The 25,957-nt window shown below is 40.8% G+C and overlaps 1 protein-coding gene across 4 annotated transcripts in view; it reads right to left on the bottom strand.

Moving 5' to 3' along the window:
- kiaa0825 (KIAA0825 ortholog) overlaps positions 1-25,957 on the bottom strand; it is a 204,770-nt gene that overhangs the window by 107,734 nt on the left and 71,079 nt on the right. For all 4 annotated transcript variants that reach the window (XM_070546078.1, XM_070546080.1, XM_015972418.3 and 1 more), the window contains 9 exons: positions 25,115-25,191; positions 24,709-24,954; positions 12,744-13,021; positions 12,435-12,585; positions 8,973-9,163; positions 7,152-7,358; positions 6,871-6,981; positions 5,154-5,293; positions 82-261 (listed from right to left, as the gene is read on the bottom strand). In XM_070546078.1, coding sequence (XP_070402179.1) covers positions 82-261; positions 5,154-5,293; positions 6,871-6,981; positions 7,152-7,358; positions 8,973-9,163; positions 12,435-12,585; positions 12,744-13,021; positions 24,709-24,954; positions 25,115-25,191 — 1,581 coding nt within the window. The remainder of the gene's footprint in view (positions 1-81; positions 262-5,153; positions 5,294-6,870; positions 6,982-7,151; positions 7,359-8,972; positions 9,164-12,434; positions 12,586-12,743; positions 13,022-24,708; positions 24,955-25,114; positions 25,192-25,957) is intronic.

Genomic DNA, 25,957 nt, shown 5'->3' with positions numbered 1-25,957 from the left:
GCTAGTTCTACACTTTTGTTTTCATATTTCTAACATTCTACAGTAATGACCCAGGAGACCCACATTATGTGTGCTACATACCTGCCAATGAGTAGAGATGTTGCCAAACATGTCCCCTCTCCAGGTAAGGCTGAAGGGCCTGAGTCAAAGCCTTGGGAACATTATTCAGGCAGAGGAAGAGGTTGAACAAAGCAACTATGAAGTTGTCTCCTGCCTTGCAATTCTCTGTGGACATTTCTGAGCCACTCTCCTGGCAAAAATCTGAAAGAACACAGAGTAAGCTCGGTGGTACACTTGCAGAACGATACCATTGCATGTGTGGGTATTCAAAATGTTGATGAATTTTTAAACTCTCTGTATTCTAGAGCACCTGACACACTCACAAACAATCAAATGCACTAAGAGATGAAAGAGCATACGCATATTTAAGCGCACACACGAAGGAGCGCACGTGAATGAAATACCTGTTTTTTGAATTAGGAATCTTAAAATATCAACTCTATATAGTTATGTATAGCAGGATACAAAATACAATTCTGTAAAACAACATCTTGATTTCTATGAACAGAAAGAAACACACACACTGGAAAATGTCAAGGCTGCCTTGCCTGACACATGTTAACAGAAAGGGTGAACAAAAGCCAGTGTGGAATAGAAGGGGAAGAAAAACCCACATCTGTGTTAGTTGGAAGAAAAAAAAAAACTTAAAAAAGAAACAGATTTCAAAGCCCCTGGCTGTGGGATCCATGGTACATAGAGACAGGAAGTGAAAAGGAAGAGGTTTTGACAGGGTGTCCTTGTGGGGGTTGCTGTCTGAGCAGAGGGCTGGGGATGGAGGTGTGTGTGTCTGTGTCTGTGTAAAACCCATATGGATGTCTATATGTAGTTTTTGTGTGTATTTCTGATGATGTGTGTGTGTGCGCGCGTGCACGCGTGTGTGTGTGTTAAGTTGACAGGGATTGCTGAGGAAAGGTCCGCTGCTCCAGAGGTGGCAGACATCTAGTGGTCTGTCAGTCTTACTGTGTGGGAGATGACAGCTATTTGTATAGGAGAGTGTATGCAACACACCAGTCAATGAGGAGAGGCTGTGCTGTGATGGAGGGCGGTCTAACTTCCTACTGACTAATGCTAGACTGTTTTAAAAAGACAAGGCAAAAATTAGCTGCTGTACAGCAGAGATGGATCAGAAGGTAAAATAAACAAACATTTGGGTAGGAAGCAGTGATTCTGTTAAAGGTGTATTTGAAACCTCATATCATCATTTGTGCTCTTTCTTGTTTGCAATCGCCCAGCTAAAGCATGATCTGTAATTAACAGGAAAACTAACATTTTCTTTGGTCCAGGACTAACAATGCAACAGTCTAAACATGATGCAGTGATATTATTTTCCTAGAATTCTATAAAAGTGTGAGAAAGTGCATTATTTTTAGCTTCATTTGAATCATTATGCATGAAGTCATGGTATAAAATACTGGTAGTTAAAATCATTTGATTAATAGTAATTTTAAAGTAATTTTCCTTTCCAAAATATTGCACAAGCAGGTGCCTGTTATTCTAATTATTTAAAGGCACACTTCTCAGTTTTGCTTGCTTTTAGCACCCCCTAGCGTATGTTTTAATTATCTGTGCTCAAAGCAAAACGCTGCGCATTCGTCTTTTAACACCTTAATTTAACTGTTAAAATGTCTCCCCAACCTTCATTAGTTTCTACAAGAGTGATCCTCACTAAATCAAACAAATCAGTTGTGTTCACGATCTAAAACAGACAGGAAACACAGAACCAGACTGCAGCGCCAGGCATGTCGGCTCTTTTTTCCCACAGTCCACAAGTGGCGGCTCGACAGACTAAAGTTTAAAGTGCAATATTCTGTACACAGAGGGCAGTGGGGTCTGAGTGGCATTTCATTAACCCAATAAAAGGTCATTTTAGCACATACCGTCTCAAGAAAATGACTTAAAAACACAAAAAAGTAGCGTAGTATCCCTTTAAAACTAATACAGGCTAAGCCGTTACCACTTGTATCCAAATGCTAAATAATTTGCGTTAACCCTTTCACCGGGAGATCAACTAACTGATAGATCATTCATTGAACTTGTTCAAAAACAAACTACTAAACTAAAAAAAATGATAAGGAGATATTTCAGTTAAATAAATTAATGTTGTCTTACATTATTAGCTGTGATGGAGTTTTGATGTATTTTTAAATTAGGATCAAATGCTTAAGCAGATGTAGCTACTTGATCAGCAAGTTTCCAGTTAGGAAAAGCGCACGTCGATGAAAAAGGGAACAAGTCTATGTAGGCATATGTGTATTTATGTAAGTATATATGTATATAGCTTTACGCTTCTTTCTGTTTAACTTGTTCTCTCTTTTTTTTTCAATTCATGGGTTGAGGTTGTGTCGGCCAACTAGTCCAGAAACAACAGTGTTCATATTTTTTTTAAGAATCATATGTTTGTTTCATTTGTATTAATGTTATTTTAGTTAAAAGGGGCAGCTAACATAAGTTTTTCTTCTTTCTGTCCCCTTTTTCATTTTGGCTTTTAGCAATTTAGTTTTGTATTTTTATTTTAATGTCAATAAATGAAAACAAAGTTGAAAAAATAAATAAATAAAAGAACTCCTGCGCAGCCACAGGGTCACAGGTGTGTTAGCTTGTTTGGCAGCAGAAACTTACACTAACATCTTATAAGTACAAGAACTACTGTCTCCACTCACCCAAGACCTTTCACCTACACTAAATGATGTTTGCTTGACTGCTTCATCTTGAGAGACTAAATCATTAGATCAACTTGTTCAATCATTTTTGTTTTTCTCACTACATTGGAAACAGAATTCAGAACAGCATTAATATTTTACTGTTACACTATTATTTCTTGATATTATAGTGTTGGCCCAAATTAATAAAATATATAAAAGAAAGAAAGAACATCATTGCATCCTTTAAGTACAGGTATTAAAAGTTTTATGTTAACATTTCAGATCTTGTTGTCATGCTGGAGGTTTAGGACCTAGTTCAGGAATGTGTTCAGTCTGAGATTATTGACCCTATTTTCAAATACTGGTGAAAGTTCTCATTCATCCGGGTCATTGTAATCAAAAGGAGTTTGAATGAAGGCAACTGAATTTCTGTGGTTTCCTGAAGATGTGTTGTTTATGGTAGGTGGAGGAAAGGTGAAGTGCAGTTCTGGATCAAATTCCAAAACAGTTTCATTCTAGGTCACACCCTCCAGCATCTAATCAGAACAACAATTCCCACACAATAGGCTAGTGACTCCAACGACTCCTCATGAGGTAGGGAGGATGGGTATTCATAAGTAGTTTCTGCTCATTAAGCAACAAACAGCTACAGTTTAGAAACTTGACCCTCCCATATTCCAGTCCGAATTAACAAAGTTCCTTGGGTGAGAAGCGAAACACCTTCAAGAAACCAAAGAAGTCCAGTTACCTTTATTCAAACCCCCTTTTATCAAACCCATCCCATTTGATAGCTGGGATGTTGTCGTAAAGACTGAGACGAACAATAGTTTACGGAAGCACTTCTCCAAAAACATTTTTCTTGGGCCATTAACCACCAGCTTATGCTCAGCTAAAAAATGAAAAGCAATAAAGTGAGCTGATCCACAATGAGCCTATTAGATGGCATTGTGTGGATCAGGCAGGCACCTTGTTCACAAACTGTCTGATAATTGGTCCTCAAGGAGACAGTGTTATGGATATCATTGCTGTGGCTGTGATGGGACGAAGAAACAGGGTTGACTAACATTAATTTCCACTTGGAGTGCTGGAGAGCACGGCAGGTTAACTAGGTGCCTTTTAATAATGATCCCATTATGAAGCAGCAGATGACTTCAGAAAAACAGATGTCAGTGCGCTGGCACGTCTCGGTGGAGTTTCCGCAACTTGTGCAGCGCACAATGATTCCAGTGTGTTTTGCTTTCTGTGCTGATTTCTCATTTGCTTTGTTCTACTTTTCCCTGCCGTTCCGTCTCTTTGCTTTTCCAACCTTGATGCGTAGCCAGCGCGTGCACCTGTTTGTCTTCTGGACAACCAGTCAACCACTCACGAGGGTCCTTTCTGCAAACCTCTTTAATTGGAAGCAGACACACCGAAGACAATAAAGTGTGTGTGTGTGTGTGTGTGTGTGTGTGTGTGTGTGTGTGTGTGTGTGTGTGTGTGTGTGTGTGTGTGCGCGTCATAAGTGTGGTGCCTCTCAGTTGTGAGTAGGCACAGCACTGGTTAAAACATGGCAAAAAAATAAGCTTGTCAGAAAATAGAAAAGATGTGCCCTTCATTTATTGTTATTTTTTTAACCTGTAACTTCTCTAGCAGCTTATTTTAAGAGCCAGAATACACTAAGCTATATAGACAGATGTGAGAAAAAAACATTTATAGTCGAAGTAGTTTGGAATTCAATGCATTATTTATACATGAGTACGCTGAGAGTTGAGTTTTTTATCAACAGGGACAAGCCTAAAACATACAGGAAAGAGCCGTGTCGTATTGCAGCGAAGGCATTCCAGTCAAGCTGTTCCTCTGTCTGTCTGTATCCTGGCTAATTATCCCGTCACAGCGATAACACGTGAGCGTCAGTGCTTTTAGAGTTGATTTACGGCAATGTGCGGGGAGCAGCAACGCGCGGCCTCTGAGTCAGGCCCAAACCGAGCAAGGGAACCAGCCGGCGAGAGTTATTAATGAGGTCGCTATAATGTGAATTAATGTGCGAGTGCACAACAGTCTTTAAAGGTTAGACTGTTGCCGTGCGGAAGAGAAAAGAAGGAAGGGGAAAAAAACCTTTAAAGGTCAGAGCGTGTGCTCTGCCTGGGCCAGTTGAGTGTTTATTACTTTGCTCTATCGATTTAGTAATGATGATGACCAAGGTGAAAATGATGATGATAGCAAAGATGCTGATGATAACTTCATAAAATGGATAGAGCTCATCTCACAGTCTATATAACTAGCTTAGGATCTCATTGCACTATAATTAAGACACGAGTAAACACATCCCACAGACATCCCCAGGGGGGACCCGTTCCGAGGGCCTAAATTGCAAAAATAGAAAGTATTCAAGGAAAAAGTGGTTTCATTTCCTTCTGAAAGAGGGACAGCTAAGCACACTGGTAGCTCTCTTTCTACAACAAAAAGACTCACAGGAATTTTCCAGGAGTATTCTGGGCAGGTGACAGTCTTCGTATAGCAGCATTCGCAACAGCAACTTGGGACTGCAGTCTGGGTCAGAGGTCAGTAGTCTCAACTGGCATGCCAAGGCTGCCTCGCCCATCAGGCCATCACTGAGGGATGGAGGAAAGAAGGGGAAAAAATAAAGTTGACAGTTCTGCAGTGTCAGGTGAGTATTCTGATAGGAGTCTATATAGCAAGAGACTACGAAGGCCAAGGAAGACTTTGCAAATCAAAGACAAAGAAGTGTTGGAAGACAGTCTGGGAGGTAGAAACTGGGGAATAGCTACAATGGTAACTTCCTTCAGTGTCACTCACTCACTCCACATAAAGGCTTAGTATCAAGTTGCCTTCACTCACTTGCTTACTTACTTTTAGCTTGCACCGGGAAGGAATTAGCTCTAATCTTAGCCAGATAAAAGCAAATTAACATTTGGGAGACAGCCAAATACATGAATATACAGCAACACCCCCCTCCTACATCTTTTGTATAACCAAGAGGCTGCAGCCAGCTGTGAGTAATGAGCCGTATCCTTGGTGTGTGAAAGTGCACAAGTGTGTGTGTGCTCTTCGGAGCTGTTGCTTGCGGGAGCACGCCAGCATGTGCGCCCGCACGTTATTTTATACATCTCAATAAAATCTAATGGAAAGTGTGGTCAGAGTTGGTCTTAAGAGCAAGCAGGCGGGAGGCGGCGCAGGAGGGTGTCTGCCCAGAAATTAACCATTCCATCTGAGCCAAAAGGCTCAAGCAGAAAAAGCACCCCACTGCTTGACTGAGGAAAACTATGCCTCAATCTGACAGCGCAATTTATGATGTCACTGGGACTGCAAATTCAAAAGAGATCCTCTTTTAACTACATTGATAAATATGCGGTGCAAGGTCAGCCTACAAATGTAAAACACACTGATGCAGGCAGATGTGGTCAAAGGAAAGCAGGAAAAGCATTAAAAAACTAAATAAAACAACATCAGAGGCTTTATTTACAGCAATGTGTGACAACTTATCAGTGATTTTAAAGTTTCATGCAAGAACATTTACATATTTTATGGACAGAGAAACGGTTTGGGTACAACAATTAGGTCCTGGCTTTGAGCCATCTTCATGCCTCCTGGTGCCCTTGCAGAACAGCAGGAGGGAGGACTAAAGGGAGGAAAAAAGGCCATAAAATAAAACTTATTCCAGCCCTTAAATACTTCGAATGAAAGTAGGCGTGAGTATGATTTGTGCACCACTGGTTGTGAGAGATTTGAAAAAGGAGGAGGGTGGAGACAAGGGTGAAGCAGAAGTGATTGACTGCACAGCTCACAGCAGCAACTGGACACAAACATATGTACACAAATACTGTTCTTGTGGCTGTGGAAAAATGAGGGGGTGGGGTGGCAACAAGGGTGTAAAAGCTCCCACAACCATCGACTTTATCTGAGTCAGAGGTGATGCTGGTTTAAAGTTTTTCTCCCCCACCTTGCGTCTGTGCTAGATTATCACTGCAACCCCAGAGTGAAACCCAAGCAGCAGGTTATATATCTCCTCTTGCAGCTTGCAGGTGTACCTCCCAACATCATGGTTGTCTGTTGAGTGGAAGAGCTTGTGCAGCATGCCAGTATGTTTGTGTGTGTGTGAATATTTAAGCTTTATGTGAGCCGACCGGATGATGGGTGACAGATGGTACGATGGGTGTACTTTACATACCGTATGGCCCGCTCTGTGTAGAGGTCAGGCTTGATAGCATTTAGCCAGCGTACAACGGGGCTTTCAGGCTGCTGTGATGTAGAGTCCTCCGAAGCATTAATCACAAATGTCCTGCAGGAATTTCAATTGCACATAGATTTAAAACATCTGCAATTTGCACCAAAAGCTCTAGTCTCTTTATTTATTTATTTATTTATTTATTTATTTATTTATTTATTTATTTATTTATTTAAATGTCATTTAGTTCGACAAGGAAAACAATTTCTATACACAATACCAACCTATGCACTAAAGATAAGGGTGCTGTAACGACTACAAGGATCATCAGAAGTTGGTCACACAGGCTGTGGATTTGGGAAGGCCAGTTGGAGCCACCTGCTTTAATGGTAATTTCTGAAGGGGGGTCGATGAGCACCAAGGACTCGGGACTCTCACACACACTCCACAGAAGGTGCTCCACATAAAGCAATATTGCTGTTATGTCAGATCTAAAAAATGAAGAGAAAAAAACATTAGATTAAAACAAATAATATGATCGAAGTGGACTAAATATAGCCAATTATTAAATTACTGAGTAAGAGTTGTGTTGAGTTTCGCTTTAAATGCCACTCTTTGCTGTACCAAATCATTACTTTTCATTAAATATTCAAACCTTTCACTAAGTTGGTTAAGCAATCTGTTAATAACTTAATCATCAAGCCTGACTTTATATCAGAGACACAGTGACAGAACAATAAAGAGCTGTTTCACTTTACCTCACACTCTTCAGCTGCACCGTGTGAAACAATGAAGTAGCCTGGCAATCCATTCTATACATGGCTAAGACTTATATTCAGAGCTCAGTTGTGGGGCAAAATCTACAGTTGCCTTTTGAACTGTCTCAGCACGCAATTGGACAGCACTAGGACCAATCAGAGCAATAAACAATGTAACGTATTTGTGGCTATGGAAATTAGTCAAAAGGGCTGTTCGTCATTCACCGTTGAAGATGTAGAAAAAGAAGTGGAGGAAGAAAAAGCAAAAATATCCTTTTTTTCTAAACGAATGACTTGAGTGCCTCTATCTGCTCTGGTTTCAAAGACAGAATAAGTCTAAATTGTCCAAAGTTGATGCCAAAGTCGTTGAATGAGCACCTCTCCTGAGTTGACAGCACCATGTAGTCTTTCTTCATCACAGCTCTGGTGCTAAGCCCGTCCAACGCCTCTCTACAAACGTGGAGCGCTGTGATTGGTCTGACACAAAACTGTTCAAGCCAATGGCAGACCTGCTGAGGGTACAGTGGAGAGTGGCTAGACCAACCTGCAGAGCAAAATCTTTTGCTACTGCAGTGGTTTGTCTAGATTTCTAGGCTAAACATCAAATGCAACAATGCCACATTTTACCTTTGCCACTATTCCTCAATCGAACGGTGTCGTATTTCAATTAATCTGTTTTCAAAATTTCAACATAAGGGAAAACAACCAAAATTCACTAAGTGTGCCATTAATTTAAGAACACAGAACACAGAATCCAATGTCAGAATCTCTCATCACCATCATCATCATCATCACCATCACCATCATCATCATCATCATCATCATCATATTGAGACCAGCACTTCAACTAGAAAGAACAAGAATCCTTTTAAAGTATAAAATCAAACCACTTGTTTTCTTAAATAGTATTCCTCATGTTTATTCAGGGGCCAGAATGAAAACTAGAAGACAAAACTATACCAAAAATACAACTATGGAATAATTAACTTCAATATTCACATTTTTATTTTATATATCATTTGCTATTTATCAAGAAAGAAAAAAGGTTGGTTTTGGTTAAAAGATATGAATACTAATCTAGAAATTGGAAAATATAATCACATTTTGTCAATTATTGTATATTATTATATCCAGTAGTTTGACTGTAAAATGCAACCTGAAACCTAATCATTCTTATTTTGGGGAGAAACACATGAATTAATGCAAAAAAAAAAAAGTCTTAAAAGTTTGTGTGGTTTCTTCATTCTGAGTTATTGTCATTAAACAAAGTAGTTAGACTATTGACATGAGCATGAGTTTTGTTTTATGGTATTAACTTTGTAGTTTTTTATAGTATTTCCATAATACCTGATTTGCAGGTGTCTCTTGTAAGAAGCACGGACCGTGGCGTATCTCTGCACCAGCAGCTGTAAAGTCTCTTTCAACACCTGTCCGAGCACATCCTTGGCCAAATCAGCAGGAAGCACTGCCCACAGGTCGCTGCGGAGCCCACACAGGAAGTAAAACCACATCTGCAGTGAGAAGGAACACCGCTCTCCCTGTGGGGGGAAAGAAGAGAGGTGGATGGGAGGAGGGGCAAGAGAAGAGGGGCAGCAGATGCAGATATGTTATGATGTGGACACAGAGTGGAATCTAAACAAGGAAAAGATAAATATGGAAGAAGAGGGAGGGAGGGAGAACCTGAGGGGGGAAGCAAGAGAGAGACAGAGACGAGCCTGTCATCACCAGGATGTGTCTCTGGTCATGCCACCTGCACTCTGCACCTGGGTTTTCTCTCCCACTGGGAGTTTAGGCTGCTTTAAAGTCACAGTGTCATGAAAACCACATCATAACGGCCGCGCGCACATGCACACAAGCTCACACCTATGGGAAGTGAGAGGGAAAGTGCTGAATAAAGTAACAAAAACAAGAGTTAAAGGAAAGGGGATGAGGATGGGTTGAGTGAGGTCAATATTCCTGAAGCTCTGACAGAAACTTATGGAAGAATGCAATCCCTATTCTCCCTCAACTACCCCCATCTCAACTTACCATACTGCATTTACCCTGCAGCAATAAGCTGGCAGGGATACTGTCATCCAAACCAAAACTCTCAAACTTCCACCTGTCTTCAGCTCATCAGTCTCTGCATCTCCTTCTCATTTCCCTCCAATTTTATCTCATCTCTCCCAAGCTATTTATTTCTTTCCTACGATTTGGGCATTGGCCATCGAAGGGAAGTGTGACCATGTTACAAGATTTTGTTGTTTTCTTCTGACTGCAATCTCTGTGGATCTAAAACAGGAAGAGACATTGGTTCCAAGCAAATTGTTCCTCACCCAACTTTCAGAAAAGTTTTATGAAACACAACAGAAACTTCAAATTGGTTTTATGAATTTGTTTGAATTGTTATTCAGCAAACATAAGTGACATGTGTTGGAATTTTGGAGAGACACGTGGTATCATCTATGAGCATCTTTTTCTCCCAGGCCTTATTTTATTCATTTGTTGATTGTAAATCAGGACAATTCCAGGCTTTATTTAGCTAAACGTTCACAAGCATGACTCTTTGGACACAGAGTGTGTGTGTTTGACAGTCTAAATCTGTTTTCTACAGAAGATACATGGGGAATCATTAAGAAGAGTCAGACAGCGATGACTATGGACACCTTAAAGTGACAATGTGTAGTTTTTATTGTTAATCTCTGTCTTTCAAAATGTTGTTGAAAATTAAATATATGATGCCCAGTTGTTAGAAAATATTGGCAGCTTCATGACACATAACCATAAAAATCTGGACTAAAATACATGGGGGTGGGTCTAAGTTTCTGGGCGACGCCACATTAGACACCATGTTTCTTTCTACGGGAGCCCGTGAGGACAAAACACATTTACTTATTTGTAACAAATGATTACAAAACTTTTGTCATTCATAATCTTTGTTGTTTTACACATTTACCTCTTTGCTTGTTCGCTTGGAAGCGACTCTGATCTGCTTGTCATTTTGCTGGAGGTTGAACAATTTGACGAAGTACTCGTTCGAAAACTGCGTTCCCAGGGATTTTTGACGCTAATGGCTATCTATTGGTAAGGTCTTATTCAAACACAAAAATTAAGTGATTTAGGCATGTACTGCCCCCTATCGGCAGGGAAAATACACATTGTTACTTTAAAGGCTAAAATTCTGTATTAAATAAAAACCGACTGAAGATTATCAAGTTCTCTAACAATCAATAAATATTGAAATGAATGATGATTTAAGAGTTGGGTGCTGGTATTTAAAGGCAGATTCATTCATTATATCACAATATAAGAGATTTGGATAGTGAATAGCTTAAAAGGTATTTTCCTTCTGTGGGCGACGGTGGCACAGGAGTTAAGTGCTCGCCCTGTAATCGGAAGGTTGCAGGTTCGAGCCCCACTCAGTCTGTGTCAGTCTCAGTCACTGATGTTGTGTCCTTGGGCAAGGCAGTTAACCCACATTGCCTGCTGGTGGTGGTCAGAGGGACCGATGGCGCCAGTGCTCGGCCGCCTCGCCTCTGTCATTGCGCCCCAGGGCAGCTCTGGCTACATCGTAACTCATCCCCACCAGTGTGTGAATGTGTGTGAGAATGGGTGAATGACTGATTGTGTTGTAGAGTGCCTTGGGGGGCTCCAGGCCTCTAGAAGGCACTATATCAAATACAGGCCATTTACCATTTACCATTCTGCGGGGGTCAGTAAAAAGAAATGTTCATGAAATGATCAAATGATTGATTTAGCTTTTGTTTTGGAAATCCAAACTATCCAAGAAACAGATTTTTAAAAATACATTCAATCAGCCCAATCACAATGGGGTAAAATCCTTTTTTTTTATATACCATTTGACAAAAAAATAAAAATTAAATTAAAACAATATTTACTCTGAAAGCTCTTGCCAAAGCCACGATCAAAACTGCCTTTTACCAGCCTAAATGATGTCATTTATATGCTGCAGCTTTATTGTAAAAATATTAAACACTTTTTCCTGCCAACAAGGATTCACGTGTCAGGATGAATATTAACCCAAACAAGAAAAACATACTGAAGATGATTCTCTTAAGAGCTGCGTTGAGCTGTGACAAAACAAGTGGAATATCCAGGAGATGAAAATATGACGTATACATCTACACACGCACATGAGAAATAAATACATGGATAAAAATAAATATGCACCAGCATATTCCTCTGCAAACCCTCTTCCATACATTCATTTGTACAGATGCAGCCTTGGATGGCTGAACAAAAGTGCACACCTGCACACAGCAGGCCTGTCTGACACCAGTGACCCAGAGAAAGAGGAAGGAACAAAGGCAGGGGAGGAGGGGATCAGGATAAAGCAAGCAGGAGACGCAAGGTTTAGATTGGTTTAGGGCAAAAAAAAAAAAAAAAAAAAACTGTGGAGTTCCAGGGGCGCTATGCTGTTTCCAGACAGTCCCAGTATAGACTGCAGACTTCAGACAATTCACAAATCCCAGGAGCCCCCGGGGCAGCATGGAAGCCACAGATGTTCTCAGGAAGCCTAACACTCAGATGGAAATGGGAAAGTGGGAGGTAAAGGTGTATTGTGGGAATCAAACAGAAATGCAAGAAAGCTCTAGAGTGTAAGTTCGTCAAGATCTGCAGAACAAGCTTGCTAAGACTTGTGGCATGATTGTTTCCTCTTCTTGCACTGAAAGATGTGAATCCATCCAATGCAATAGCTGCTTCAGCCATTGAGTCATGTGAAAATAATTAAACTGATCAGTATAATTTTACATTTAAAGTATGGGTGTCAAAGGAAATTATGATGAATGGAATTTTTGGAGATTTTACCTCATAGAAGGGTTTGGGATCAGCCCAGTTATGACTCTCTGCATCATGGAAAAGGCTGGACGTGCAAACCTGGATGCAGTAATGGGTCAGCTGTTCTTTCAAGGCCTTAACTGTCTCTTGGTACTTCTGGAGAGGCAGCAGAGTCAGGGGTCTGAGCACAAGAGAAGAAAACAAACTTATCAAGTCAGTCAAAGACTAACCAACATCTGTAATGCATCATGTGCATTGAGAAGAGATCAAACTGTCACATATAAGAATGCCGCAACTTAGATTTAATGACTTCTCATTGTGCATATATCTCATTCTTACACTTTAGCTGAAGCTGCATCTGAATCCTTCAGCCTGACACTGTAATAACCTAGCCGCTGGTGCACATAAATGCAGGTAGAAAGCAGAGCAGGTAAGTTCTTCAAGGGTGCAGAGGATGGTACCTCCAGGGCCCTCTCTTGCAAACGGCTCAACATGGCAAACGCTGCCTTGCCACAAGCTTCAACAAAGCTTGATCGCACCCCCAGGAGAGAACTGCTCCTGCAGGCTACTGCCAATGGTAGTAAGGCATTGAGCTCGATCAGAATCGCTCCACAGAACTGTGAGGAGACAGAAGGCAAAGATGAAACAGCATGCTATCAATACCAGATGTAAAGCATGTCAGCTGAGCTGAATAAACATCAGGAAGACATCTCGGTGTGCTTAAAAAAAAGAAAATTTGCAGTATTTTAAACACTGAGCAAGCTATTACAGCTGAAAAGCAAACACAGACCAGTGCAAATGTACAATACAGATGTCTGAGTACAGCACAAACTTTAAAGATACATCAGCCTCGTTCCACAACTGAATCCATCACAACGGCCATGTTTAATAATGCAGCACAAAAAGAGAGGAAGAGTGAGAGGCAAGAAGATGAGCAGGCAAAGGTGAGAGGGAGGGAGAGCTATAAATGACCTGCGGCTGATTTTATAAACTGCAATAAACAAGACTTATTCACATTTGTCGCTGCGACAGACCCTACAGGGACAGTCATCTCTACAGCTTTCCTTCTCCACTGCCAGGGAGGCTCTTAAAATAGCTGACTGAGTCTGTCTGCACATGGGGGCCTGTGGGGTTTAAAATTCAGAATATTTTAAATGATTAGAATGTTTCAATCAAACATCATTGGCAAAAGGGTTGTGTTATTCTCTCAAAAATATGACATTGGATTTGATCTAGTGAAAAAAGGCTCGGGATGCTTACAATGAGTGGATGAGTGGATACCTTTCAATTTAATGCACAAACACAACTTCCTCTATAATGTATGGGTTATTGATATTATACTGAGAAAAGTGAGATATAAGGTGTGCCAACAGTTCACTTAAGTGCTCAAATCTAAATAGATGCACTTACAAAGGAGAAGAAAATGGTGCTCAGAAAACTCGCTGTCACTTCAACCAGTATGAATGACCTGCCTCCACAATCTCGCTGACTTGTTTCATTGTGGGGAATGTCTATGCAGTTTGACACACCGTCACATTAGTCCTACAGCACACGCACATAAATGACGACGCACAAAATTTACTGACTTTTCTCCACAAAATAGGCAATTGTGGCCTTTAAACAAAGACCATTTGGACCATAAAGTTGATTACAGCTGAATTTTATCATCAGACACTTAGAAATAAAGAAGAGAAAGCAGCTGAGGTCAAAAAGAGAGCCAACAGAAGCATTCGATAAATGCACATAAACAATGACAAGGATGCGTCCCGCTAAGGACAAGCTGCAACTTTACCACGTTAAAATCAAAGTCTGGAATCTTTCTGTTGGTAATGGAGCAAAGTGAAACAGAACGGAAAGAGTTTTTTTTTTTTCCCTGGAAGTTCAGTGTGTGTGTTCAAAATTTAGAGACAACAAGAATGAGTCTTTCAGGTAAGTTTGAGCATAAATAAGAAGCTAGATAATTCATTTCCAGTCTGACAGGTCAAATCATTAATTTTAGTGACTCCGCTATGAACAACCCACAGCCTAACCATAACCAATGGGGTTCTATTCCTAACCTAACCTAAATCAATCTAAACGAAAAGGTAATTCACACCATACAGTGGGTACAAAAAGTATTCAGAACCCCTCAGAGTTTCACTCTTACTGCAGCTTAAATCAAATAAATATTTTCCCCCCTCAGTAATGTACAAAAAACACCTGATACTGGCAGAAAAACAATGAATTCTAGACACATCACATGGTCCTGAGTATTCAAACCCTTTGCCCAGTTTTTAGTAGAAGCACCCTTTTGAGCTAATACAGCCATGGGTCTTCTTGGTGTAGCGTCATGAAGGGCCTCTAATTTGTGACAAAGGTCACATTTTCTCAGCTGGGTCAGCTGGGTCAGACTGTAACTTTTAGTAGGGATGAGGCATTTTTGACGAATACGAGCATGAAACGAGTAAAACTAGTAAATATCTGTAATTGTGCTGAAGGGAAATCCTCATTGGGTAACTGACTGTCTTCCCGCTCTGTGATTGACCAGTCACATAGAGCGCCCTCCCCTCCCTACACACAAAACTGCAGGCGGCCGGGAGCTCAGTCCATCCGGTTCATCCATGCACACACACAGACAGTAACGGATCTCACTGTGATTGCTTCACTGTTGCTCACGTTTCTCCAGTTTTCCCTAGGTTTTCTTCAGCTCGCCTCTTTTTCGGCTGAATATTTAAAGTTACTTTTTTCGTAACGTACATGGTGCATTTGACAAGACAGAGCTGAACCTCCGCTCCGGTCGTTTTTTTTAACTCCCTCTCTCTCTCTCTCTCTCTCTCTCTCTCTCTCTCTCTCTCTCTCTCTCTCTCTCTCTCTCTCTCTCTCTCTCTCTCTCTCTCTCTCTCTCTCTCTCTCTCTCTCTCTCTCTCTATCTATCTCTCTCTCTCTCACACACACACACACACACACACCTTAATCAACATTGTTTTGTTTAACTTTGTGTGGGGCAAAATGCCAAGAACGTTAAGAAAAAAATCTCTTTAATCAAATTAAAATTTATATATATATATATATATATATATATATAAAGTTGTGTCTGTTCTAGCATTTCATATTTCCTACTTCCTACTGCATGAGTTCAGATGTATTAATCCATGCACTTAAATATTAATGTTCTGATTTTATTGAAACACTTGTTCTGTAATAGTTCCTTTACTATTGTGATCAAAAATATTTAATCTCAATTCTGAGGCTGCGCTGTAAATAGTTTTCAAATAAACAATACACATATCAACTTCTGATGAATCCATATCAATTTCAGACTTAAAATAATATATTGATGTAAACCACACCCACTTCCGGGTTATGCCACGCCCATTCCGAGTACAGATACAGATAATTTAGTTGGTTGAACAGATACAGATACAGATAATTTAGTTGGTTGAACAGATACAGATAGTGGTGTACTTGCTCATCCCTAACTTTTAGTTCCACAGATTAATCGAGGAGTCCTGATGTCTGCTGAATACCATCCTTTATCTGCTGCTGTTCTGTCCCAGAAGAAGGACACTTCAAGTTCACGATGATAATTTAAATAATAATTTTAATAAACTCTTTGACTTTATTGAGGTTTATTATAATCATCATAAATAATCACTTGGTTCAGTATGAATGTATTTTTAATTACTGAAATGAATTATTATGCTTTGGGTATAATTATGGTTATGGTTGATGATCAGTAATGTGTGTTCAGCAAATCAGAAGGTCAACTTCCACCTTCTAACACAGAATTTATCCAGGGTAAAGGGTAACTGCCATCACTTGTTTTTTTGACTCATGACCAAAGCTTTCTTGCTCTGAGTGGGCGTGTTCTGAGGAGTTTGTTAAACTAACTTTCCAGACGCAAAACACCAGTTCGTGAACCAACCACCATCACTGAGGATACGGATACGGCCGCCCCTAACCTCCACCTGCCGTTCTGTTACGCCGATAAGAATAGCTACGAATAAACGTAACTGTAACCAGCTGACGCAAAAACTCTTCCAGAGTTATTGATTTTGAGAGTTAAGATGAGAAACTCCTTCAGAGTTAAGACAGACGCTCAACACTGTGTACCCGGCGACATCTTCGGACCAGAGAGCCAGTTCCTCGAGTCTCCTCTACCGGACCGAGTACCTGGAGGCTGACACCGTCCTCACTTGACCTCCGGATCCTCACGAAGGGTTGTCTTGCTGGGTGAGGTAGCACACAGATTGTGTCTGATGCTGTTTTCTCTAAGTAACAACAGTTAGCTGCAAAACCATCGTTTCAACCCAGAACGCTTCTCTCTCAGAAAGAAACCTTCTGAGAATTCATCCAAACTCGTATTTTCAGTTTAGCTTTCATTCAGTCACAGGTTTGCCTTTTAAACAAGTTTAATATCAAAGCTGTTAAATTGTCATTCATGAATTGTCATTTTTAATTGTCATTTAAATTGTTGTTTCAAATTGTCAAGTTTAAAATTGTTAGTAATACATTCTTCATTTTTAAACTTTGCCTCATTCTTTGAAATGAAACACAGAAAGGTATAAATATTTCTGGTTATTGAAAAAGCAAAGATTCCTAACTTCTGACTCAAAAATAAACTTTTGCTATTACATTTAATTATCTTAATTTCCAGAACTGCGCTGCTCTGGGTGGCTGCATGTTGGAGTAGCTCTGTTGTCTACATGTAAGTTTTGCCTTTTTTTGGGCATTTTTTCTTCTAGTTTCTCAAGAAAAACTGTATTTTTTGGACACTTTACTTTTCTGTTTCTGGTGCTGTGAAGCTTGGAGGATTTTTACTGCTATTTTTTTTAGCTTTTTTCACTTTTTGAGCATTTGTTATGATGCGTAACCATGGCAACAAGCTGCTTTACAACCGGGAGCAGCTGATTAACATTGGGAAGACTGAAATAATACCTCAACTGAAGCCACAAATCCCAAATGAGCTAAAATGCAAGAAGTGTGGGAGCAGAGCGGGAGCGGGACGGAGACAGAGAAAGAGGAAATTCAAACCATCTCTTCCATCGATCATAATGGGCAATGTGAGATCACTGGCCAACAAGATGGAGGAACTCCGAGCCCTTTCAAGGACTCAGCCAGAGTTTCGGCAGTTTCGGAACCGCTGAAGGAGATAATGCAGAGAAGGATTCTCCAGAGAATCAAGAAAATGATGGACAACCCTGAGCATTCTCTTCACAAGACTGTCCGACAACGGAAGAGTGTCTTCAGTCAGAGGCTTCTTCAGTTTGGCTGCAACACTGACCGCTACTGGAGATCCTTCCTGCCAACAGCCATTGTAATATACAACAACTCTTTGATGACTTGATTATTATTATTATTCTGAGCTACTACAGCAATCAATTTCCCTCTGGGATTAATAAAGTATTTTTGAATTGAATTGAATTGAATTGAATTGAATTAAATTAAACATTAATCTTTGGATTAAATATAGACCGAACAGGTTGGTGTATGAACTTAAATCGATTATAAAAGTATCCTGGATATTTTTACATGCTTCATATGCTAATCTGCTTGGTCATTCTCAGAATCTACAACTGATAGCAAACAGTGTGATTCTAGTATGTAGTAATACACTACATAATTGGTCGGAAACAGCCAGTCTTATTCAATAATTAGGCGAGCCATTCTTTTTCAGGTCAAAATGTCACAACCTGTCCTGTCTCCCTGTTTGGTTCAGCCTTGTGTCTCGTTAATTACTCCCACCTGCCTCTCGTTTTCCCAATCACCTTAGCTCCTGGTCCTCCTGTATTTAAACCCCTTCTGTTACTAACAACTGAATTCAGCTTCCATTAATTTTATAATAAATTAAGGGACCTGTACATTGTTTTTAAAATGAGCTCAGAGGAAATGAAACAATTAACATTCCTCATCCTACAGATGAGAAACAATTTTCTGGAAGTAAGAACCCAGTCTCAAATGCGAACGGCTGAGCTGAGGGGCATGTCTACTCAGCTCTCCAAACTGCGTCAGGAAGTAACAGACATCCAGGTTAAAACAAACGGCCTACAGAGAAAACGAGTGATAACTCCATGTTCTGCGGACCTCCCGCCAGATAAACAAGAATCAAAATATTCTGATGTTTTACTTGGCTCTGACTTAAAGCAAACACTCTCATCTCTGACTAACAAGCCTGACATAATTTCACAACACGGTGATGTTATACCACATGTAAAGCTCTCAGATATTGATATGCTTCCAGAAATCCCAATCCGGCAAACAGAGGAGTCTCTCCATCAGGAAAAAGAATCTGTTCCTGCTACACTGATGACTGTGTCATCCACAACGGACTACATATCGGTCCAACCCGTCGTCGAGTCTCCCATAAGGTTCTTGGGACACCTAGTGCCCCAGGAGAAAACTGGTAAATCTCTGGTGTCGGTCAAGCTGACCCAGAATCTATTCTGCAACACCCTTCTTGACACAAGTTCAAACTTTACACTGGTAACCTGAGCCATGTTCGATCGCATCGGCATTTCCTGTGGAGGGGGGGTCAGGCCCACAGAACTTGTACCATGTTCTGTAACTGACAGGACTTCCTCTCATGACTTAATCTTGTCTTCTAGGTTCGATCTCCAAATATCGGTCGGTCCAATGACCCTGACACACCCGGTATACATCTCCAACCATGCAAGGATGGCTTTCACCCTTGGCATGGACTTTCTGGGGCGCATTAATGCTTTCATTGATGAGGGGGAGGGAGAGCTCTGGTCAGAGGTTGACCTGCCTTTGCCCGCGGCCCTGCCTCCGGACCTCCACTGTCTCACGGTTGGTGACTCTGAGCAGGTGGGAACACCATGTTCGCCACCTGGTTCAGAACTTTTGTCACCACAGATTCAGCTTCCATCACAGTAACTATCTGTTGATTTCTCTAACAGCTGAAGCTCCTACCTCAGTAGTCGACCGAGACAAACAACAACTTGTGTTAAGTTACCCTGATTGCAATAATCTTTCTCTTTCAACCATGTGGACAGGTGAACACCTCACCAGCTACATGGATGGCCAGAATCTCAGTTTTGACACTCAACTTCCGCCAAAGAACTTCCTCAACGGAAATTTCAACGCTTGTACAGACCAGCTTGCTTCTCGGGGTGAGAAGGTGGACACATCATTGGCCCTGAAACCCTTGTGGCCCCCTGATGACTCCATCTTAAAACCATCTGAAGGGTTTGTGTCTGTTCAACTTGGCTTTTCTGTAAAAGACCTTGCCAGTCTTCAGCTCCAGCATCCTGCTGTCAGCGGGATGATCTTGAACCCTTTTGACCCAAAAGCTTTTCCCTAAAGATACAACAAGTTTCTTACACCTGGATTTGGGAATCCTCTGACATTCCTCTTTGCAAATCCTCACCAGATCTGTCAGGTTGGTTGGTGAACGTTGGTGGACAGCCATTTTTAGGTCTCTCCAGAGATGCTCAGTTCGGTTTAAGTCAGGGATCTAGCTGGGCCATTCAAGAACTATCACAGAGTTGCCATGAAGCCACTTCTTGGCTATCTTAGCTGTGTGCATTGGGTCATTGTCATGTTGGAAGGTAAACTTTTGGCGCAGTTTGAAGTCCTGAGCACTCTGGAGAAGGTTCTTGTCCAGGATATTCCTGTACTTGGGCACATTCATTGTTCCCTTCATTGCAACCAGTCCCACCGTACTTTTTCATAAATCTGCAGATATTTCTAAAATTCTGTGTTTTTCTGTCAATATGGAGTGCTGTGCATACATTGATAAGGCAAAAATGAATTTAACCGATTTTTAGCAAATGGCTGCAATATAACGAAAAGTGAAGAATTGACGGGGGTCTGAATACCTTCAGTACCTACTGTCCCTCTAAAACCATGTACTAGGGTGCTTAGCATTGTGGACCAGCAAAATGTCCCCACAATGTGGAAATGTCCATACGTTACAGGTTAAAGTCAAAATTAGTCTACTTAAAGTATCTTTCTGGAGTTTTCCCCTTTCAGAAATTATGTATGATTTTTCAGAAAACTGTAAAAGTGATTATCCCATCATGTACTGTGATATAATGTAAGCAATATGCCTTTTTTGTAGCTAAACACGCCCCCTGCCCCGCAGATCTCCATGCAATAGAAAACTGAGAGCCGACCAGAACTAACCAGTAGCATTAGACAACCGCTTACATGCTTCAAATTTAAGGAATATATCGTCTGATGCTGAGTTGATGATCTTTTCACGGAGAAGAAAGTTTTTAAAATGTAAATATATGAAAACACAACATAATACGAGAATAATACTTGTAAAACAACATGTTTTAGCTCAAGTTGTCAGCTACAGAAGCCTGTTAATAAACAAGAAATGTGAAGTCGCCATCTTAAAAAGACGGAGAGAGAGATTATTTGTAAATGGTAAATGGTAAATGGCCTGTATTTGATATAGAGCCTTCTAGAGTCCTGGAACCCCCCCAAGGCGCTTTACAACACAATCAGTCATTCACCCATTCACACACCCATTCACACACACATTCACACGCTGGTGGGGATGAGCTACAATGTAGCCACAGCTGCCCTGGGGCGCACTGACAGAGGGGAGGCTGCCGAGCACTGGCGCCACCGGTCTCTCTGACCACCACCAGCAGGCAATGTGGGTTAAGTGTCTTGCCCAAGGACACAACGACAGCGACAGACTGAGCGGGGCTCGAACCTGCAACCTTCCGATTGCGAGGCGAGCACTTAACTCCTGTGCCACCGTTTGTGTGATATGCGTGTCAGCCACTAGTTGATGCAATTGAATAAGAGAAATACTTCAGAAAGATACTTTAAACATGAATGATAAATGACCCGCACTTGCAGCCATTAAGAGTCAGAGGACTCCAAAGTGCTTTACACTACAGTGTATCATTCATCTGTTGACACACACATTCACACACTGATGGTGATGAGCTACAATGTAGCCACAACTGCCCAGCGGTGCACTGACAGAAGCGAGGCTGCTGACACACACACACACACACACACACACACACACACACACACACACACACACACACACACACACACACAAGTTTGTTTTTTCTATCCACATTAGGACTTTGTAATGACTTTCATTCATTTTAATAACTGCATTCATGCATTTACCCAATACTATACCCTAACCATAACCAGTGCATTCCGAAACCTAACTGTAACAAGAACTCCATTCACATCTTACCCCTAAACCTCAAACAGGGAGTTCACCATATTAGGACTGGGTTTTGGTCATAATAAGGCCCATCAGTCTTTAGAAGATTAGTGAATATGCCAGTTTTGGTCCTAAGTAGGATAGTTACACACGTACACACACACACACACACACACACACACACACACACACACATTAGTGATGGGAATTCCGGCTGTTTTTTTAGAGAGCCGGTTCTTTTGGCTCAGCTCACCAAAAAGAGCCAGCTCTTTCGGCTCCCAAGTGGCTCCTCAGATTTTCTGTTGCGTAGAGTACATTTATAACCAAAATAATGCTAAACTATATGTAAAATGATTTACTAATGTAAAAAATGCAATATATTAAATATTTATCATTTCTATGGATTTCATAACTGAACATTTGAAGAAATCTCCACTTTCCGACTGCTGGCGCTCATTTTCTCACCGTCTTCATCGCACTCTCCTCCCTATCGCTTGCCTTTTCCCTCCTCCTCATTCCCTCTCGTCTCCCTCTACCTGCATGTGCTCTGCCGTGTGTCTGAGTCTGATCCTCCCTCTTCTCCGTCCCTACTGCTCTGTGTGTGGACAGTCTGGACATGCAGTTACACATGTTGACTTATCGCCTGTAGCTTTCACCAAAGCAAGAGGGAAGGGGGGAGGGGACGGCTCCCAATGACGAGCCGGCTCCCGTTGTTCACTTCAAAGAGCCGGCTCTTAGGGCCGGTTCGTTCGCAACCGACACATCACTAACACACACACACACACACACACACACACACACACACACACACACACACCCTAATCCTCACCCTAACCCTACATGCACTCGCACACACGCACACAAAATGTGCCCTGATTTCTAATGCATGAACAGTATTAGTGAAGCCAGCATATTTAGGGTAATATTAACTGTGAAGTGAGTTTAAATAATAAAATACTGAGGTATGACCTAACATATTATTTTTCAACAAACAAGTTATTTGCTATATGTTCTAGGACATGTCAAAAAGAATAAAGGGGAAAATATACAATAGATATACAGTGTCTCTTACAGTTTCGTCTTGAGTGTCTCTCCAGCTCAGTGTTATTAAATGCAAATTGCATGCAAGTATAACCTTTTGCCTGAAAGGCTCTCATCTTTGAAGCGTTGACCTACACATAAGTACGGTGTACAGGTCTTGAGCACAGACAAATTCTGACACCGGTTTGCAATTAGAGGTACAAACGCTGTCAGAGTAAAAGGGGATGGAGAAGTAAAAGGTGGAGGTGAGACAGGAATTAAAGAGGTCTGAACAGTGGTAGAGAGTATCAGGTAGGAGTAAAGCTGATGAGGAGGAGGAATGTAGAAACTTTCAAGAAGTTTCATGCAAAGCTTCCTGAGAAGTTGTTGGGCTATGGTGCAACAGAAGAGACCACAAAAAGAGTTTAGTGTGGATGTCCGGCACCAAATACTCAGATCCTTTGTGGTGTTAGAGCCTAAGCCTGGTTTCACATCACTGGCCTTTTTCCTGAGAAAAGTCAATCTCAAGAGTCTACTTCACCTCTCCTTGCCATTTCCCAGGCCCTCTCTTTACATCATTTGCTGAAACTATCCCTTCTTTATCCTGCGTACCACTTTGTCTTTGGAGCATGTCCCTCTGTCATTGGTACACCCTATATCCTCCATTTACCCCATTGAAAGCCTTTCTCTACACATCATCTAACCTTCATAATATCAACTATACTGGTGCTTGGTTTCTTCCGGTGTCTCTTTTGTCCCCTGGAGTCCTCCCCTCAAGTAATACTGATGACTCTTCCCAAGACCCTTTCTGTTACAGGGTGTCAACCATGTCAGACCCAAATTATTTGGGCTCTCTATTACTGCAGGAGCTTTGTACTGTGGTGACAAAATGCATTAATCTCCTTGAGTTCGGGTGTTGTGTGTAAACCTGCATTGTTTACTCAGACAGACAGTAATAAAGAAGGATGAAGGGAATGGGGACTCGACTGTGTAGGGAAAAACAAGCTCATGCACAAGGGGAGTGACAAACAGAGATGTGATCCAGAGGTTACTCATACACAGAATTATGCCTACACTTGTGTGTGTGTGTGTCGCTATGCAGTAAAGAAGTGGATAAAAGCTGGACTTTGCATATACATTACAAGATGAACAATTTAAAAAACCCACATGAGTGTAACGTAATAAAACAAGACTCCCTTCCCATTGAAAGATAATGAGATAGCTAAAAAAAGGTATTTAAACCAGCTAAATGTGTGCACATTTTGTGTATTTTTTTTCTTGCGTGAATGAATCTTAAAAACAAAGTGAATGAATTTTTTCAGTTAAACACATTTACCTCCACTTCTCTTGTAAAATATGGAGCTCCTCAAGGTTCTGTCCTCAGCCCCCTACTATTCATAATCTACCTGCTTCCTTTGGATTCTATCTTTGATCAAATTAACGCTGATAACACCCAGTTATTTGTTTCAACTACGTCATCCTTCATTTTTCCACCATCCTCACTCACTGACTGCAATGTAGACAGTAGGTCCTAGCTCTCTTCAAACTTTCTTCAGTTGAACTCTGATAAAAATGAAGTCCTCTTCATGCACACACAATCAGCACTATAATGCAGGGAAGTTCTCAATAGCTATAAAACAAATACTACGGTTATCTGCCTGGATCAGATTAAGAGCCTTGGTCCAATTCTAGACAGCACTCTATCCTACCACTACCGAATCACTCGATAAGGGTACTACCACTTACGAAATGTTGATTGCCTATGTCCGTTACTCTCTAATCCCACCACTTCAACCTTAGTGAACAGTTTAGTCACTTCTCATCTCTACATACACTTCAGCACCCATCCTTCCCCACTTCTAACCTAAACTCAAAACCCACCATTTCAAAAGTGCTTACTCAATGGAATTCATTGGAATTTAAGTATTTCATTCTTGTTTTCAATCTGCTAGTCATTCACTGTAATTGTTTTCTTTTTGTGCTTGCTTTTAATGTTTTAATTCCCATTTTCTCACTGTACCGGACCTTGAGTTTTTAGAAAGATGCCTCAAAAAACATATTATTATTACTGAATACAGTTTTGACTGTTAATAAATCAAAATTTTCTTTATTGTAAGATTATCTGTCATCAAACAGTACCTTGGCTATCATTTTGGGTTTCTCTCTGTCTGAGTAATTGCAGAAGTCTTCTTTAAGGTGGTTGTTGGCAACAGAAAACTCAGTGATGGGGCTCATGCTGACTGAAGTGCATCCAGAAGAATGTAAGGCCTCCTCTTGCTGTAGATTCTTGGCACAGACATCCTCCAGCACTACTTTGACACAATGTTCCATGTGAGGAACTAGATCACTAAACGCTGACCTCCAGTTAAACTCCAGAGTCTGAACCTGAAAAGCAAAAATGTAAGTCAGTTAATGCTGGGGGGAATTGTTCTTTCACATTTTCTGCTACCTATTTTTTGGTCACTGTTTTTAAAATGCTAATTTATAAATAACCTGAAGTACAATTAAAAAAAGTGACAGAAAATGCTTTTTTGTATCCTCTTACCTCTGGTGTGGAGAGTTTGTATGAGGTGGGTTTCCTGCCTTCTGCCGCCATGTTTGAATCTTCTTTCCTGAAGTTTCCTAAATTATGACACAATAAAGAAGCTAAAATTGTGTAATTTAAAACTTTGTTTGAATTGTAAAGACATCTTAGTTGAAATAAATATGCTTGGTCAAACTCTTACATTCTATCGGTAAAAGACAAAAAAACTGATGTAGTTACAAAGTCTACAATTGCTTTTCATTCCAGGCTGAACTGCAGCTTTTGGCACACATGCACTGATGCTTAATTCTTGTTTTTAGGTTCTGAAAGCTCATACAGGAAAATACCTTCACTGGAGTAGTGATAAAATGCTTATAAAAATGGCTTTGCAAGTTCAAATTTAGGCTTGAACCTAGATTATTGCTGCTAGGATGGTGACTGTATATGGAGGTGGCGTGAATACAGCTGTGTAGGATGTTGAATTGGGTTTCAATTAAAAAGCATGAACATCAAGGCCATAGTTTTCTAATCGGAAAGCGAGGAGTGAGACCCCAGGCGAAGCAATTTAACCGAACAAGACCGCGTGCAATGGAAGAAGAAGGAAGCAGCGAGCACATCACTTTTTGACCTTTAAGCCCATCTGATGAATTTCTGGTAATTAAGCCGTTTGATTGCCTGGAATTAATGATTTGGATAACTGCCCTTTAAAGGCTGTTTACCTCTCTGTAAATTGAGCCTTTCCGCAAGTCTTGTTTTTTGTAAATGTAACCTTTATGGAAATTACTCCACGCACCAAAAGCTTTCATTTAACATCTCTGCTGTGGCAGTTCAAAGGGGAAAGAGGAAAAGGATACTAAAGGCTTA

This window comes from Nothobranchius furzeri, chromosome 17 (assembly GCF_043380555.1).
Source record: "Nothobranchius furzeri strain GRZ-AD chromosome 17, NfurGRZ-RIMD1, whole genome shotgun sequence".
In the NCBI taxonomy this organism is placed as follows: Eukaryota; Metazoa; Chordata; class Actinopteri; order Cyprinodontiformes; family Nothobranchiidae; genus Nothobranchius; species Nothobranchius furzeri.
This window is presented reverse-complemented; position numbering and strand designations above follow the sequence as displayed.